The 17,498-nt window shown below is 34.4% G+C and overlaps 1 protein-coding gene across 1 annotated transcript; it reads right to left on the reverse strand.

Annotated features, from left to right (window-relative positions):
* Positions 1–1,950: 1,950 nt before the first annotated feature.
* Positions 1,951–16,456, reverse strand: LOC101264274 (probable LRR receptor-like serine/threonine-protein kinase At1g06840). Its single transcript, XM_004249655.5, has 21 exons — positions 16,237–16,456; positions 16,038–16,141; positions 13,877–14,024; positions 13,705–13,776; positions 13,534–13,605; positions 12,059–12,202; positions 11,893–11,964; positions 11,722–11,793; positions 11,522–11,596; positions 10,900–10,968; positions 10,742–10,810; positions 10,435–10,506; positions 10,228–10,314; positions 9,712–9,780; positions 7,665–8,185; positions 6,426–6,587; positions 5,175–5,458; positions 4,441–4,492; positions 3,770–4,014; positions 3,383–3,517; positions 1,951–2,582 (listed from the first exon to the last, which is right to left on the reverse strand). Exons 2-21 carry the CDS (start codon positions 16,129–16,131, stop codon positions 2,235–2,237), a joined length of 2,862 nt encoding a protein of 953 aa, XP_004249703.1. The 5' UTR covers positions 16,132–16,141; positions 16,237–16,456; the 3' UTR covers positions 1,951–2,234.
* Positions 16,457–17,498: the final 1,042 nt, after the last annotated feature.

The following is a 17,498-nucleotide window of genomic DNA, read 5'->3' on the forward strand; positions in this document are numbered from 1 at the left end:
TTTTATACAAAAATAAGAACAAACGTATGATGTACGTTTTCAAAATCGATTAAAAAACCATGAGATAAAATCTAGTCAGTCATATTCTGATACAAAATTTTCCTTATCCTTTTCAACCTCTTATTTTATTTGGGTTGAATTACATTTATTGATATTATCAATTTTCAATAAATAGTCTATTATCTATGTTGGATTAACGATTTAAACAAATATGTCTTGGTTCATATGTATTTTGGAAGTTAATTTTAAGGACATATTTAAAAATATAACTATGTAAATAAAACATATATTATTTTTTATTATCAGTTTGAGCTGAAATTATCATAATATTCAGTAATTTAATTGGTTTATAAAAAAAACAAAAAAAAATATTAAAGATATAACTAAATGAATAAAAACGTATAATCTTTTCTATAATAATTCAAACTTTTGGAAGAAATGAACATACAATTTAACATGCTTGGACTCTTTCTTTTTATTTTTTATCCGGTGTTCGATATCCACATTGAAGACTGATCAAATTTTACTGATTCGATATTCCAACTAAATTTAGATTTACAATGAGAAGACCCACAGTGGGAGGTAAAACGCTCTCTAACAAAGTCGACCTCGTACATAAGGGGACTCAAACTGAAGACCTCTTGATTAAGGATAAAATAATACTTACCACTCCACCACGACCCTCGGTTACTTTCGACTCTTTCAATCTCTTCTTTTTCCTTTTTTTTTTTTGTTTATTTGTTTAAACTTTGAAAATGGTATTTCCACACTGCACACACTCCGGTCCTAAATGTTCTTCCTTCTTTTCAATACATTTATTTAAAATATAAATAATAATTTAATACAATCATGTCATTGTAGTCCTTAATGAGTGTGAAGTTATTAATATCTTAAAAAATAATATGTGAAATAGTTTTCACATATAGCCACTAAAAAATAATTTAATTACTCTTCATAACTATAGTTTGATAATTACAATTCGTAGCTACATGTTATAGGGAGGAGAGAGGCGAACGAGACTGTGAGAGAGATGAGAGGCGAGAGAGGTGAATTATATATGTTTATTGGTTAGATAATTATATATTATACATATGTATTTGTATATGTGACAAGCGAGATTGGTAGAGAGAGGAGAGAGGCGAGTGAGATTGGGAGAGGGAGGAAAGAGGAGAGAGGAGAGAGAGAGAGAAGTCAGAGAGTAGGAAGATCGAGAGATGAATTGTATATGTATATTGGTTATATAATTGTATATTATACATATGCATTGTATAAAAAGCAAACGAGATTGAGAGAGAGAGGAGAGAGACGAACGAGATTGGGAGAGGGATAAGAGAGGCGAGCGAGAGAGTGAGAGAGAGTCAAATTGTATATATATACTGATTAGATAATTATATATTATACATATGTATTTGTATATTATGACGAATTATACATATACACATATAGCTAGTTATACAAACTCGAAGTCAGCCCACATAATAATGTATAATATTAGTCGTGAGTGGTAATTATAGCAAACTATAGCTATGATGAATAATTAAGTAGTACAAGTTTGTTTAACCGCGTAATTTTCCCAAAAATATTCCATATCCTGTATTTAGTATGAGGAAATATTTTCTCCTTAAAATGAGTGAATAATTATTTTTTCATGTTAATAAGTAAGTAAATATATTATTCAAAATATTTGTATATAATATTATACATATACAATGGAAGAAGGGGAAGGTGGGTGGGTGGGGATTTCACTTTATAATGAATCCATTGATTATATACTATTTATTATTCCTCCCACTTTTGGGGTAGGGGTGATGGTGAAGGTGGGATCATTAATGTAGAATGTCATTATAGAATTAATATACAGATTATGAAGCAAAGACATTGGATGACACAAATAGAAAGTAGTTAATAATAATCTCCAAAGGGAAAATAAAGGATGTAGTAACATAACCATTTGTAAAAATGATCTGATGATATAAAAATTGTTTACGCTGACGGTATATTCCGTAAACTCATCACTTATTATGGTCATAAACAAGAGGGCATATCTAATGGAAAACAACGTCACCATATGATTATATACAAGTCTTTTCATGGTCTCAGAGTTGATTCAACCTGCTTATAATACATATATGTACATTACATACCTCAGACTAAAATGTGAAACTTCTAATACTTCAGAATCTGACCATTAACATGTTGGTAAATGAAGGGTATATAGCAAGTGATTAAGCGCATCAACGAGGCCTGATGGTGGGAATGACACCGCTCACAAGCTCAATTCCTTCCATAGTTGTGTAGGTGGTAGTGTGTCTGGAATAAGTTGAAGTTGGTGGTGATGATGACATTCCAGACGTGGAAACATCTGTATCTGGTGGAATATTATAGTCGAATACAGATGGAAGCATGTAAGTGATGTCCTCTAACTCTCTCACCACCTCCAGCATTAAAGGTCTATCCTTTTGTTCATCCAGTGAACACCTGAGAGCCAAATCCAGGAATTTCTTGACACAATCTGAGGAATATGGACCTATACCCTTGTCGATAATAGAAGACATCATCCCTGATTCACATGCTGCATTCACCTGTCATTGGTTCAAAGAAAACTTTTTCTTACTCTGTTCGTCCAAAATGAATGACACTTCAATTTCTTACTCTGTTCGTCCAAAATGAATGACACTTCAAACTATTTAAGGAGTCCAACAGTTTTTTTCTAAATAGTTGAGCTTTAATTCTGAGAAATGAGAAGTCAATGCTTGATTCACCACGAAAAATAGATGTGTTGATACTGTACTCTGATCTTCTGCCATTCTCGCTTTCTAGGATAGAGAGTACTAGTTGTGGATCAAATTAAACATTGAGGACTTCACATATTCAAATAAGTCAAACACTAACAGGATACTGCTAAGACTTTGGACATATTATTAGTGTTGATCTCACTTTCTAGCTATCATAATATTTTAAGTCAAAGCATCCATCTTTGGGAACTCGTCCTAAACATTCAACAGTAAGATATAAGGTTTGGGGTAAAACAACTTTCACTACTTCATTACTAACCATTTCATGTTAAGATCCTTCCATGCAACACAAAATATGAGAAAGCTCAACTCAAATAGCCATTAACTAGTGTAAGGGTTGCCAGCAAGTATACTGATTCATATGCGGTATCTCAACTTCATAAAATAGATCACATTGGAATTTATTGAGGTTCTTCTCAAAGCCACAAAAGAATTGGAACTCGTGAAAGCAAATGATCTCTACTGATTTAGTACAGATCCATTAGCAGACAGCGACTATATCTAGAAGAGCTATTTAATGTTCCCCAAAAGATTTGTCTTCATGAACAAAGTAAAATACCAAGATAAGGGGGGAAAGAATCAAGTACCTCTCGGACGATGTTCCTTCCCTGAGATATAGGTCGCATCCCTGTTAAAAGCTCCAGAAATACAATACCAAGGCTATAAACATCACTTTTCTCTGTCAACTTGTGAGTAAAGAAGTACTCAGGATCAAGGTAGCCCTACATGAGTGCCAAATTTTGGCAATTGTCAGCTATCTTTGAAAAAGCAAAGAGAAATAAATGAGAAGGTAAAAGGCAATATTGAAATACTAGAAGATCATAGTATGTGTATTCATGATCAAACTTAGAGAATGAAGTCCTCCTGGTCTGTAGCCATGATACCTAGATTACTCAAGTTGCAGGTCTTATCTCATTGCAATTTTCTAGCATTTCTATTTCAGGCTTCGACATATAAAACGAGTAAAGCCTTACAGGAGTTCCTTTCACAACAGTTGATACATGTCCACTCGTTTCAGCATCAGGTAACGGTGCAAGCTTTGAGATTCCAAAATCAGAGACTTTTGCAGTGAACTTAGAGTCCAACAGTATGTTATTTGCTTTGATATCACGATGGATTATTGGAGGATTAGCCTCAGTATGGAGGTAGAGGATGCCCCTGGCAGCACCTAAAGCAATGTATAACCTTGTTCCAAGACTCAGACGTTCCCCATATCTAGCTGTATAAATAAGTAAAAAAATATTTAATGTTCTCATGGTAAACTTTGGAGGTACCTGTTTAATATTCATATTGGAACTGACACGTGATTAAAATTAAGAATATAAAGTTCCATGTGATAAACTTGTTGATGAACACACAAGTCAAGAAAGCAGGAAAACAAACAGTGACCATCGGGATTCAGGAGTCAAATTGAAGTAAAAACTTCAGAAAAAATGGGACATATTTTTCACCCTGAGTGATTAGATATTTAGATTTACTTTCATCTATACAAGCATTCTTTACTAGAGGGACATATCTTTCACCAGCTTTATCGGATAAGAAATACTACACCAGGAAAAAAAGTGATAGAGGAGAATGAATGTGCTTGATTCTAACACAAGAAAGTCAAATGACATCATAGACAAAGGAAGGATACATCACATACCAGAGAGAAGATCATGCAAGGAACCATTTGGCATGTACTCATACACCAACATCTGCATGCACATGTAACCTACTATTACAAAAGTAGAATAAAAGACCACAAAATATAATATCCATTCTTATCCTTCCATCTGCCTTTTGATTTGATTACTTTATTAGAAGACATGCATTTCACTAATGTGACTAGACTACGCAAGTATAAGAGGGATGTAATTGATGAGCTAATCATAGATGGGAATTTGGTTGAACTTAATATTCAATAATCTAAGTGATATGCTCATAAATTGAATCACTTAACATGTGATAATAATTGGTGAAAAAAAAATGTATGACGAAAATACTATCTCAGAAGACTTTTGCTTGAGTTTACTTCAGAATCAGCCAAGACTATGAACGTCGAGCTGCAATTTAACTACCATTATGTGATAGTTGTCATTTCATTTGCATCTGGATTGTATCAAATGAATTTCTCTAAGCAGAAGGTAACTGACATTATGCTTGATTGCGTCTGCACAACGGCAATGAGGCATCCAAAATGATTGAGGATACGGAAAAAAATTCAATTTTGACCTAGGTGTTCAAATGGCAATCAGACTTCAACAAGTGGCTAAACTGGTACATCAAAGAAATTATTCCACCGAACATACTCCCCTCTTCCCTCTGAATGCATGAATAGCAGCATGGACTTGGCTCTGTGAGTGTGTGTGTGTTATTTTTCCAGTTTGAGAATCTTACTTGTTCACTTCCTTCATTACAGTATCCCACCAAGGAAACCAGATTTCGGTGATGTACACGTGACAGTAATTCTATCTCAGTATAGAACTCTTTCTCCCCCTGTAATGAGCCTTGTTGTGCACGTTTTATTGCCACTATTGTTCCCTCTGCCAAAGTGCCTTTGTAGACTTTTCCATAGCCTCCTTGGCCAATTTCAGCAGTACTGCTAAAACTGTTAGTTGCTGCCTCTAATTCCTTAAAACCCAATGCCTTAACACCTTCTATTCGCATTGGAAATTTTGGTACTACAAAAGAAATGAAAGTACTATCACTATGAGTGCCATGTGGTCTTGGGTAAGTTCGTTTAATAAATACATCATTGCCACAAGATCCAATTTATTAAAAATCAGATATTCATTGAGAACTTCAGCATGAAAAGTTGACATAAAAAGAATGAAAGGAAAAGCTTAGGTGATGGTAGCATGACTTTAATGCAAATGAACCTTTGATACAATAGTTGGCTTCAGCTAACTTTGTTCACTTTAAGAATATGAATTAATCTGACTAAGAAAAGAACATAAATAATCATCTAATTGATGTACAAATAACAGAAGCACTACAACAAGAGTATTACTTAGATATACATGCCCATTTCCCAGCAAACACTTCCTATTTATTTCTTTTCCACTTTTTGTTCTAAGGATGATGGGGCAATGCCGGAGAGTTTACTCAAAAATATGCACAAACTTCCCATAAAACCGTAAACTCAAAAATATGCACAAACTTTCCATAAAACCGTAAAGTTCTCTGTCCATGTGAGGAATTAAAGCACTATACTCTCTCCTAAAAAAAAATTAAAAGTAAAACATCAAGCAGTATCATAGCTAAATTACAAGCAAACGTACTAAGAAAGATAATTTGCCACATTGAGAAAGATGGTTGACACTGCAATTCTGTGTTATTTCTTGATTAGATAGAGAACTTAAACAAGAAAATAACAGTAAGGAAGACAGATTTTATGATTTTTGGCATCTTTTTGTTTTTTCAGAAGATGGAAACTGGAAATTATCAGGTGCAAAGTTTGCATTATATGCATGAAGCACTCAAAGAATGTGGTTTCATGTCCTCTTTTTGGCGATTCACCAGATACCAAAGAAAAGTTAAACCTATTGACTACTTAACCAGCAGGTCCTAATGGGGTGAATGAAAGAAATGGAGAAGAATCTCCCTATAGCTGAGGAAAAGTCACAAAATAACTGAAGATTAACTCACATGGTTGATCTTTTGAAACGTGTGACCTCCGCCGCATTTTAAACAACACGAATATTATGGCCATAAGTAGCACAGCTGCAGCAAATATGGACCCTAAGACAATTCCAACCACAGTGCCTCTGTTTTTTCTGCTTCCCTCTTCTCCCAACGGAGGAAAAAGGACTGCAAGAAGGAAAAATATTAGTTATTTGATCTTGAGAAAGCAGAAAGAAAGACAAGAGCAGAGCAAGTTATTGGCTCTCTTATATGATAGCATATATTTTGAGGAAAGGTAACAATGATATATTTATATTCAGGACAAAGGCTGTGTTGTGACACATCTCAAATAGAAAAAAAAAAGTAATCCTTCTTCTTCTCACCAAAGATTCTATAAGGCTTCTTCACACAGATTCTGCATCATTAACAAATTCTTCTTTACACCAGAATAAAACAAAACTAGCCAATTCATCTTGAGTTTCTGGATGGGGATATTCCCATATTTTGACATTAACATATGGTTCACCTAAGATTTTACTTAATCAAGAACTTGTACTAAGGTAGTCAATTTAGTCTCTTCACCCTTACTGAGTATCTAAGAGATTACTAGCATCTCTGTCAGGTTACCACCTTCATGAGGATCTTAAGCTTCAAAGCATGCATGATATCTAAACCATTTCACTGAATTTTCATACTCGCATACTTCCATGACAAGAAATAAAACTATGTTGTATATCACAGGGTAAACGATATCAATAGACATTTTCAGAAACGAATGGAGCACAATGGGAAAGAGAATTTTTTATCCGAGCATGACCAGTAAAGAAAAAAGAAATATAATAATCATAATAATTATATTCAAGAATCAGCAAGAACAAAAGAAAAATTAGTCATGTGGGTGCACAAGAGTTCCAGTCTAGTTGAAAAGTATCCAATATTTGGCATTAGATACAAAATACGAACTGAAGAAACAAGTTTTACAATAAAGGTGTTTCTCTCGGCTTGCATGTTAATCTCAACCTTGGGTTCGTGTGCCTCCCTATAGAAAATTAAACTAAAAAAATAGAGTTGTTGCCACTCACCGTGCCTGAACTAAGTTGTAAAAAACAAACGAGATTCACGTTGTTTTTTTCTATTATTGTTCACATTGGTTTAACTTTAAATTCCTCAGGAAATCATTACAGAACTACAACTGAAAATGTCCACATGCTAATGTATTATTATATCCTACTTATACAAGAAATAATGGATTTCGAGACATACCAGAATTATATGCCATGGCAGTGAAATTGAGCAGGTCATAAGGGCCAAAGATATCATTTCCAGTAAGATTAAAAAAGGCAAACTTATTTGCGATCCGTACTATCTCGCTGTCATTAAATTTTCCAAAATCATTGGTTCCAGAGTCATTTGCACGTGGAGGGAAGAATTTCAAAAAGAACCTAAGCCTAGGACCGTTTTGCCATGCAACCGAATCAATGTGCAGTTGATAATCATTCAAATTAACACTTTTTGTAATCCACTGTTCAAAGTCACTATAATGTGGTGGAAAGTCTGAAATGCTAGGGCTTCTTAAACGCAAACCGACTCCAAAAGGTGCTGCACAAAAGCAGTCATTCATTAATGCTGGGACATGTTCAAAATCCACGTCGCAAGGCAGCTGGGCTGCACAACTTGGAATAGAGTTGTTCAAGCGTCCATACTCTTCACCTCCGTCTCTTGATTTACAAAATTGGGTAATCTGGCGCTCATTTGCATTTCCACAAACAGGATTTCCATAAAGCCTGAAAGTTATTCAGTTAAAGTGTCACACCTAACGAATTCTTAATCAGAAATATAAAGGAGTGATAAAGCAAAATGTGTGTAGTGATTTTATGCCATTGAAGATATTTGCTCGTTAAAGTACCAGTGATTGGGTTAAAAACAAAACTCAAACTCATTATTTATGTTACTCATGAAATTAGCAAATATGGCACACAAAACTGCACACAAACATGTATTATATAGTTAGTAGGTGAAGCTGCTCTTCAGAAAAATAAAGTTAGTAGGTGAACCAGAATTTATTTAACCATGATAGAAGTTGAACAATTTGTTTTTAGAATTAAATATATACAGCTTGAAAGGTATTGCTAAGGCGTGATCTCTCCATCAAATTAGAAAGCCCGTTACTACTTCAGTATGTAATCAGTTAAATGTCTGGTTTAGAGGCAAGTCATGCCAGATTTGTAATAAAAATAAAAAGAGTATAATGCAGGGATCATCATACAAGTGTACACAGGCTGCCCTTTTTGCCTCCATAACTGCCAACTTTGCCTCTCATCCACCAATACTCTGCCTTTCTCATCTTTAATGCACTTCATTTGCTCCAGGTTTCAGTCTTCCTCTCTCTCACCTTGGCTAGCCTATACAACTTCTTATCTCCGCCTTTGTCCCCTGGTTTTTCATATAAGCGTTCAAAAGCTGCCATTTTTGCCTCCATAACTGCCAACTTCGCCTCCTTCCTCGCCACTTTATGTACTTCTCTCGTCGCCCTCTTATCCTCCCCATCCTTTTGCTCTCCAGCAACTTCACATAAGCCACCTTCTTTGGCACTACCTTCCGTGGACTTTGCCATTCCACCAGAAATCTCCTCGGTGTCCACTAGAATTACCTTTTGAAACCCCCAAGACCTCTCTAGCCGCTTTCCTTATGCAACTAGCAGTCCTATCCCACCTATCGGTCGCATCCCCACTGCTTTCTTAGGCTCCCATTGCCACCAACTTCTCCCCCATAACCCTAGATTTATCATATTATCAAATCATATGGAAAGAAATTCACATATATGAATTTGACCCCATTGTTTTCGAGCTCCATATAAAGTGTACTGCTAGAAAGAAAACTACCCATCTTCTGACAAGAAATGAAGTTTTGAAACGATGACAAAATAAAAGAAGTAGAAACTGTGTTGGTTCACTACTCTATCTTCATCAATGGATACTCGAAGTAAATCTCTATACTGATGGAAAGAGTTTAGCAGGAAAAAAGCAAATGAAGACAGTGTTATGCAACTATCCCATATGTTGTCATGGGGATATGCTATAGAAAGTTTTCCTACCGTCTTCATGATAGTAGTTCTGTTGAATCACAGAAATCTGAAATAGAAACTAAGACTACACAGGATTACTTTGTAATTTGAAGCTTAACAAAAGCAGGATAATGGAAGTTAGATAGAAATTGAATTAGGGGAGCTTATTTCGCCACATATAATTATAAAAGCCGAGAACTGAAAGTAATTCCCAAATATGTAAGACTACCAGAAATAAGGTCTTACATAATATCAACATTTGGAGGAGGATCAAGAATACCCGAAATATCTGAGAGAAAATTACGTTGAAAGTTCCTGCACAAAGGAGAACAACTGGATCAGCCTGGCTATCTGATAAGTTAACATCTGAGGGGCCTTTTCTAGTCAGACATGGCCTGGTTTAGTAAGAGGAAAGAATGCGTGCTACATTACCTTGAACAACACAAAACACCAGACATATTATCCCTTGTTATATATTAACTGTATAGAGATAGGAAACATTTGTTGACAATGGACAAACTATTCCTTGACTTTACTATTATTTTCCGGGATACCTTCTTTGTATATCCAAAACTACATGTGGACTGACTAGCTACCAAAATGAAATAGGAATACAAATTTGGCCTGATTCTCTACAAAAAGCTTTTGTCTGTATCTTACAGTTAAAAACTTTGACTGGCCAATAGATTGTGGGGCAGCAGACAACAGAAACATGAAAATCAAATTACTGATAAGAGGAAAGTGTACAAATGAGACACTTACAATCTAAGTTTTGCACCTGGGGAAAATGTCTTATTCTCCCAAATGGTAGTTGGCACAAAACCACTTAACCTATTATTGTTGAGTGACCTACAAGAAAAATAATTTAATGAAAGGTAGTGTTAATACTGCATTTATTAGAGTATTGACATGAAATTTGAAACAGACAGGGGATCAAGAAACAAGGATATAGCAAATGAAGCTCCTTACAGCCTCTGCAGATTTGGAAGGACAGAAAAGTTTGAAGGGATAGAACCATTAAGCATGTTTCCTGACAGAATGCTGCAATCACCATCAAAGTAGTTGGTTCACTATTGAGGGTCTGATACCAAGACCAAGTTACTCAAACATCAAAGAAAGAGTGCATGTTAGGACACTAATGTCCATTCACCCACCTATTCACAGATATCGATAGAGAGTTTGGGGTGGGGGGTGGGGGGGAGTGTGATTAAAGATGGGTGAATCAAACCAGGAAAGATATCAGCAGTATCACACTTCCAGATAGGCAGATACTTACATGGTTGTGATATTATCAGACAGCTTATTGGAAGGTATATTTCCTGTGAGTTGGTTTCTGCTAAGGTCTCTGTGAAATGAGAAGGTTAGAACAACAAGAAATAAGCCTCAACATGTGGTTTAACAGGACACAGGACTTTCTCAATGAAGTATGCTTACAAGTAAAGAAGGTGTGGTATTGTGCTTAGATCAGGAACTGTTCCTTGCAAGTTGCAGTTCCTAAGACTCCTGCAGGTTTGATGAAATAACATATGCACATTCATCAAAGAATAGTGAATACAATCATAGCATGACCAAATTGTAAGCTTCATATTATAATACAGAATTCCTCCAACAATCTTTACAACTTTCTTTAGATTATTACTCCATCTTAAGTCAAAAGGCCCTAAGAATGAAAATACTGCTCCAGCCTTGCCTTTTTTTCATCAAAAAAATGAAAATACTGATGTAGCCTTTCTCATTTCTTGTGAGGAGGGGTGGAGGGGGATGGGAAACCCTTATTGGGAGTACAGTGATGATTATGGAGAAAACTTTTTGTTAATCCTCTTTTATTATTCTACCGCCTGATAAAGGTCACATCAGAACAGAGGATATATTTATTTCTGAATGTTCACAGGGGACTTGTTTCTTTATCAAAATTTGGGATAAAACAGTTTTTAACCTTAAGTGATGGCAAACATCCTTTAGGATTCTATGTTCTTGCTTGGTGAAAATGGGCATATATATCATCAGACAGGAAAGGGGACATGAACCAACAATACCCAAGAGATCAGTAACTTACAACTTAAATAGTTTGGACATATTGCTGTAAGAAGCCGGAAGCCCCGAGCCTTCAAAGTTATTGTTGTCAAGTTGACTGCAAAAGTTGTTATTGTGTGGGAGAAGGAGGTGTTAGGGTTTTTTTGTTAATGCAAAAAATAAATTAAATTGTTGAGAATTTAAAGACATTGAAACAGAAAAAACTCAAGAGTTCAAACACACAGAATCGTTAGGTTCGGCATCAATGCAAGCTCTGGTGGAAGGTAACCCGATAAGTTGTTATTGTCCAGAAGGCTGAAATAACACACATCCAAGTAAATCCAAACATGAAACTCACAGAGCAAAAGATCCTTTTTCTTAGTATTTATATATTGTTGGCTAAGTGATTCTTACAAGTGTTGAAGCCGGGGTAAAACAGACAGCTCTGGAGGAATTTGACCGCTTATTGAATTGTTATTCATATGGCTGTATCAAGAACAAGAATGATCAACACAGAAGCTAAGCATATCTATACCACCACAAACAGTAGAGAGTCTTTGGGTTCTAGTGGAGAACTCACAAATGTGCAACTTTTGGCAAGTTTGCAAACGATTTTGGTATTGGTCCTGATATATCATTTAAGTCCAACTGAAATTTGTTTAAGTTAGGAAGATAACCGAGCTCTTCTGGTAAAGAACCTGATATTTGATTTCCACTCAAAAGCCTGCAAGAACAGAAGAATGATAGCTGGAGTGGAGTTTCTCATGAATGTGCACAGTCCATATATGCAAGTTTTATATAAGATATCTTCAGCTAATATATGCATATTCGGGCTTCGATTGAATCAAGTATTCAGAAATATTGATTGAAGCTTATATGGAGAAGTGAAATTCCAGTATATGTCATTTCTCATGATAAAGGTAACATTTCCAACAGGGATAATGGCCGTAGGAGAACTTTATTTCTCAATAAAAACAATTTAGATGGAAAATCTGTAAATCCTTGCAGCAGTCACTACATGTATGGTATTTAGGACTTCAATCTGATGAGTCCAAGTAGTTAGTATACTTAGTTCTGTAGATATTACACCAGAAACTCCTGACAGTAAACAAAACATTTTTTTGTAGTATACTTGGTTCTGTAGATATTACACCAGAAACTCCTGACAGTAAACAAAACTTTTTTTTTTGATAAAGACAGTAAACAGAACATTAACTCTGAACCATTCCTTTAATTTTCAAGATTACACTTGGAAGTAGCTGAGAATCATCACTATTTGCCTTACTGCCCTTACATGGAACAAAAGCTATGTACTATCGCTGTGTTCTGCCCTACGATTGACTAGCATTGATTGACATTGAGAAGTTCTATTTCCACTGCAAAAAAAATAAGAAGTGTATCTCGTACTTTTCACAAATGCAGAGTAGTCCCTCCTTCAACTATCTCCCCACGTTGGAACTTCACATTATGTTTGAAAACATTCCATTGTTTTCACTACCAAGCAACTCCCTCTGTTTCAAGTTATGTGTCTTCGTTTTTAGTCTGTTTACATAAGAGTGTTACTTTCTGTATTTGGTAACTCTTTGAAATCAATGATCCTACGTGGCATATCTAAGACGACAAGATCATAGGACGTTTTGGTACATTACACACATCTTTAGTTTAGAATCACCAGAATCAAACGTCCTTTGCTTTTTTAAACCTCGTATCCAGTCAAACTAAGACACATAAATTGAAACGAAGGGAGTAACCTTTTTATAACCTCTATCAGATTTACTTCTTAACCATTATTTTAATACTTCTTCAATTACAAAACATACTATAATATACACTATCATACTACAATCCTGTAATCTTCGCTAGCACAACAACCTCCTCATAACAACACTCACTACGAAAGAAAGTAAACCGAAAATGAGTTCACGGAAGGCCATTCATTTGTCCTAACTATTGATTCTTTTCAATTCATCATATCAAACAAAAAGGGGTTCTCTTAAACAATGATTAGAATGAAAATTGAGGGAGTTCCTAATTGAGCAATGAAGAGATACATACAGTAGCCTCAGAGCAGTAATGCTTCCTATCTCCTTAGGTATACTGCCACTAATTCTGTTCCACATGAAATTCCTTTTCGAAAAAAGAAAAATCATCATCATCACCAAAACTACAGCTGATTAAAATCAATAAATACCAAATGGGTGTTGTTAAATAATTGCAGGGACTCACAAAATCTCCATATGTTTAAGTTGGCCAAGCTCAGGAGCTAGTGTACCAGATAGGGACAAATTCATCAGACGCCTGCAATTCGAAATGAAAGAAAAGAAAAATAATTGTTAGAGAATCGCAAAGCGAATGGAGGAAACCCAGTAAAATTGGTATGAAGGATTAGACGACGTACAATTCTTGAACATGCTGGTAACCGTCGGTTTCGTTTTGAAGGCAATGAACAAATGACCAAGAAGTGCAAGGGTCTTTCTCCTTTTCCCAATTTCTGAGATAACCCATCGGATCTTCCAGGCTTCCATGAATGGCCTCTAGCGCCGTCACTGCACATTCCGGCAGTTAATCGTTCAGTGGTATACAATTACTCTCTCCCTTCTATAATGAAAATGTATATTTCACGTATAATCAGTATATATTTTATGTTTGAACTTTTTCAGCTTATAGCTCATGTATAGATAAATTATGTTGTATAGTTAAGTTGTATTTAGCTTCAGCCTATTATAATGTATAATCCATGTATAGCTTATGTATAGGTAAGTTATGTTGTATAATTGTGAATATTTTATGTATAGTTTAAGTTTTATTCAATTTTTTAAGTGTATCATAACGTAGTCACTACATAGCTCATGTATAAGTAAGTTATGTTTTATAATTAGTATATACTTCATGTGTAGTTAAGATATAGGCATAATACATAAATATGATTCTTAACATGATGTCAAATTGCGACTATGACCCTTAACTTTGGATGTGAACAAGTGAGCACTTAAACTTACATGGCATGATACACATAGACGTCATGTAGGAAACATAATTTTTATATAGGACAAAAGTGTCAATTTGTTTAATATTATACAAGTTTAAGTGTTTATTTATGCATATCTAAAGTTAAGATCATAGTTATCAAATAACGCAAATCATGTTATGTATTATGCCTAAGCTATATTTAATTTTTTAAGTGTATCATAAGGGTAGTTCATGTATAGGTAAGTTATGTTGTATAGTTAGTGTATATTTTTTATATGACTTTAAGCATATTATATTTTCTAACCAGTGTATACTTCCTATGACTTTTGTCTATATGTAAATAAAACATAATTATGTTTGTTGTAAGCTAATAATTTTATTGTATACATTTGAAACTAGCCTTAATTTATTTCAGCTTCTTTATGAAAAGTGTTTTGTATTGTGCAAATTTCACTGATTTAGGACCTAATTACATGCTATGAGTTTTTGAAATTATCATTCTTGTCACATTTAGGTCCCAAGATACATGTATTGAATACATAGGGTCAAAATTAGTTGTAATTTATTTCAGATACATTTTATTCAAGTGGATTCGCAGATACTGACTGTCTAGCTCACCTCTCTCTTACCTCACTCACCTCTCTCCGTGTAGATTTGTATTTCAAAATGTATATAGAATTCCATATACATGTACCTACAGTATTTCACATGTATCTGGGATACAGTAACTCTCTCGACTACATCCCTCATATCTCGCTCGCCTCTTTCCCTTTCTTGCTCGCCTCTTTTCCTATGTAATTGTATTTCAAAGTGTATTTTGGTAGCAACGTGCATTTATCTAACTTAAAATCTGACATGAAATTATTAATTAGTGAGATAATATGTAATTATTTCAAACTATAGAGAGAGAATTACCAAATATGGTGTAAATATTTGTGTAGTCTATAATTTTTCTTTTATTACGTTTGAAAATCAGCGTTTAACCATAAAAATTCAAATACTAACTTAAAATTTATTTAGTGGCCATTTGGCCAAGAATATATTTTACTTTTTCCGAAGTTGAATTTCAGAAATTATGTCTGGCAATAAAATTTCAAGAAAATCATAATCCAACTTGAAGTTGAATTTTGGGTGAAAAATATCAAAAAGATACTTTTTTTCCACTAGAAATCACTAATAAAATTAAAAAACAACTCCAATTTGCATTTGTCGTCAAACTAACTCAAATTTTCAAATATCATTTTTTACTTTGAAAACAAACTTCGATTTTTTTCTTTCAAATTCCACAATTTTCATGGTTAATGACACCCAAAACGAAGAGTTATTTGTACAAAATGAAATGTTTTACAAAGGTTATTAACTAGTTTGGACAATTACAAGAGAGGAAGAATGTAATTCAGTTGATGGGGTTGCTCCTCATTAAATCACTTGTTTGGGATTCAAATTTTGGGTACGAAAAAATTCGGTTGTAGGGAGTGTTACTAAACGGGGTTCTATCCAACGATAATCCAAACTAGTCGAACTCAATATAGATATGGGACACCGGATGAAAAAAAAAAAACTAATAACGAACAGAGGAGACAAATTACCTTCATCTGGATCAGTGAGCATATCTTGTCCATAAACAGAAAAACATGTTGAAAGAACCACAATCAGTAATATTACTTCCTTCTCCCTTCCCATATCCAAATATCTTTAAATCAAAAAAACACGTCATCAGAGGTAGAAAAAACGTTTAAAATACATCATTAAATCCGTAGCCCAGAAATAGAATATTAAATCACCTACCAGAAAACCTTAAAGAGATTGACAAGAGTACTCAAACAATGTATAGAGAATATAATGTCTGCATAGTAGTACCATTTTAATAAACTTGTACTAGATATTGGAATAAATTGGAGAGTTGACAATGCCAAACTTGACATTGTCAAGTTTTGCTCTTTTTATATGTATCAGAAAATGAAAATTAACTAACACAGTTGTTAATGCAACATTTTCAGTATAAGTTGACAAAAAGGCAATTGGCCAATAGGGATTTATATAATATGGCAAATTGTTACACAAAATATTCACTTCCCAGTTTTGTTGTGAATAAACAATGACTTGCAGACGGTAGTGGTTAGATTATTCCACCCTTAATTAGATTTCTTGAGTTCGAGCTGTAGATATGGAGAAAATCATGTTGGGAGTGTCACCCTAAATAAATTCTATATTGCACACTTCAAATTTAATAGGGGCTCTAATATGAGTGCCAAATTTAATAGGAGCTCTAATATGAGTGCCGAACACGAAATGAATTTTAAAACAATGACTCTATATGACTAGGCAAGTGGACTTGGTCTTTAATTTTCACCTGGCTAAGTATGGACTACAACATTGGACAACAATTTAGGTAGCATTACTATGAATTGGTATACATTCTTTTATTCAAATAAAACCTAACTACCTAGATAGAATGTTTTATTTATTTCAACCATGCTATTAAATATTAGAATTATCTGTATGTATCATACGTGATTCACTGTTCGTGTGCTGACTAAATTTGCAATTCATATATAATCAATATTACTACTTGTACATTTTCTTAAATATTACTCTCTCTAGAGTGCTTCTCCATTATTATCATCAGCAAATAACATACATCATGACACGATTTTTTGTATCACAGTAATATATTCAAACACAACTAGTAGTATTATATATGAATTGGATTAAGATTCCAACTTCTATCTATTCAAGTTATATGAAATGAAGAGTCTCAGCAGCTCATTGGTTGTTGATTGGACACTTTTCAGTTGTCACATGGAACTAGTTAACAACTTTTCAATCTTAAACCAAGATAATGCTGTTAAGTTGGACAAATCTCAACAGAGTTCAACATGCACAACTGGAGTGGCAAATGGATGAATCGAGTTGTATGGATGGATCAAGTGTCATGTGAAAACGGACTGGAGTGGCAAATGGGTGAATCGAGTTGTATGGATGGATCAAAATGAGTCATGTGAAAACGGATAAAATATCATTGATCAACAATAATGAATGTACAAGTC

Source organism: Solanum lycopersicum, chromosome 10 (genome assembly GCF_036512215.1).
Source record: "Solanum lycopersicum chromosome 10, SLM_r2.1".
Lineage (NCBI taxonomy): Eukaryota > Viridiplantae > Streptophyta > Magnoliopsida > Solanales > Solanaceae > Solanum > Solanum lycopersicum.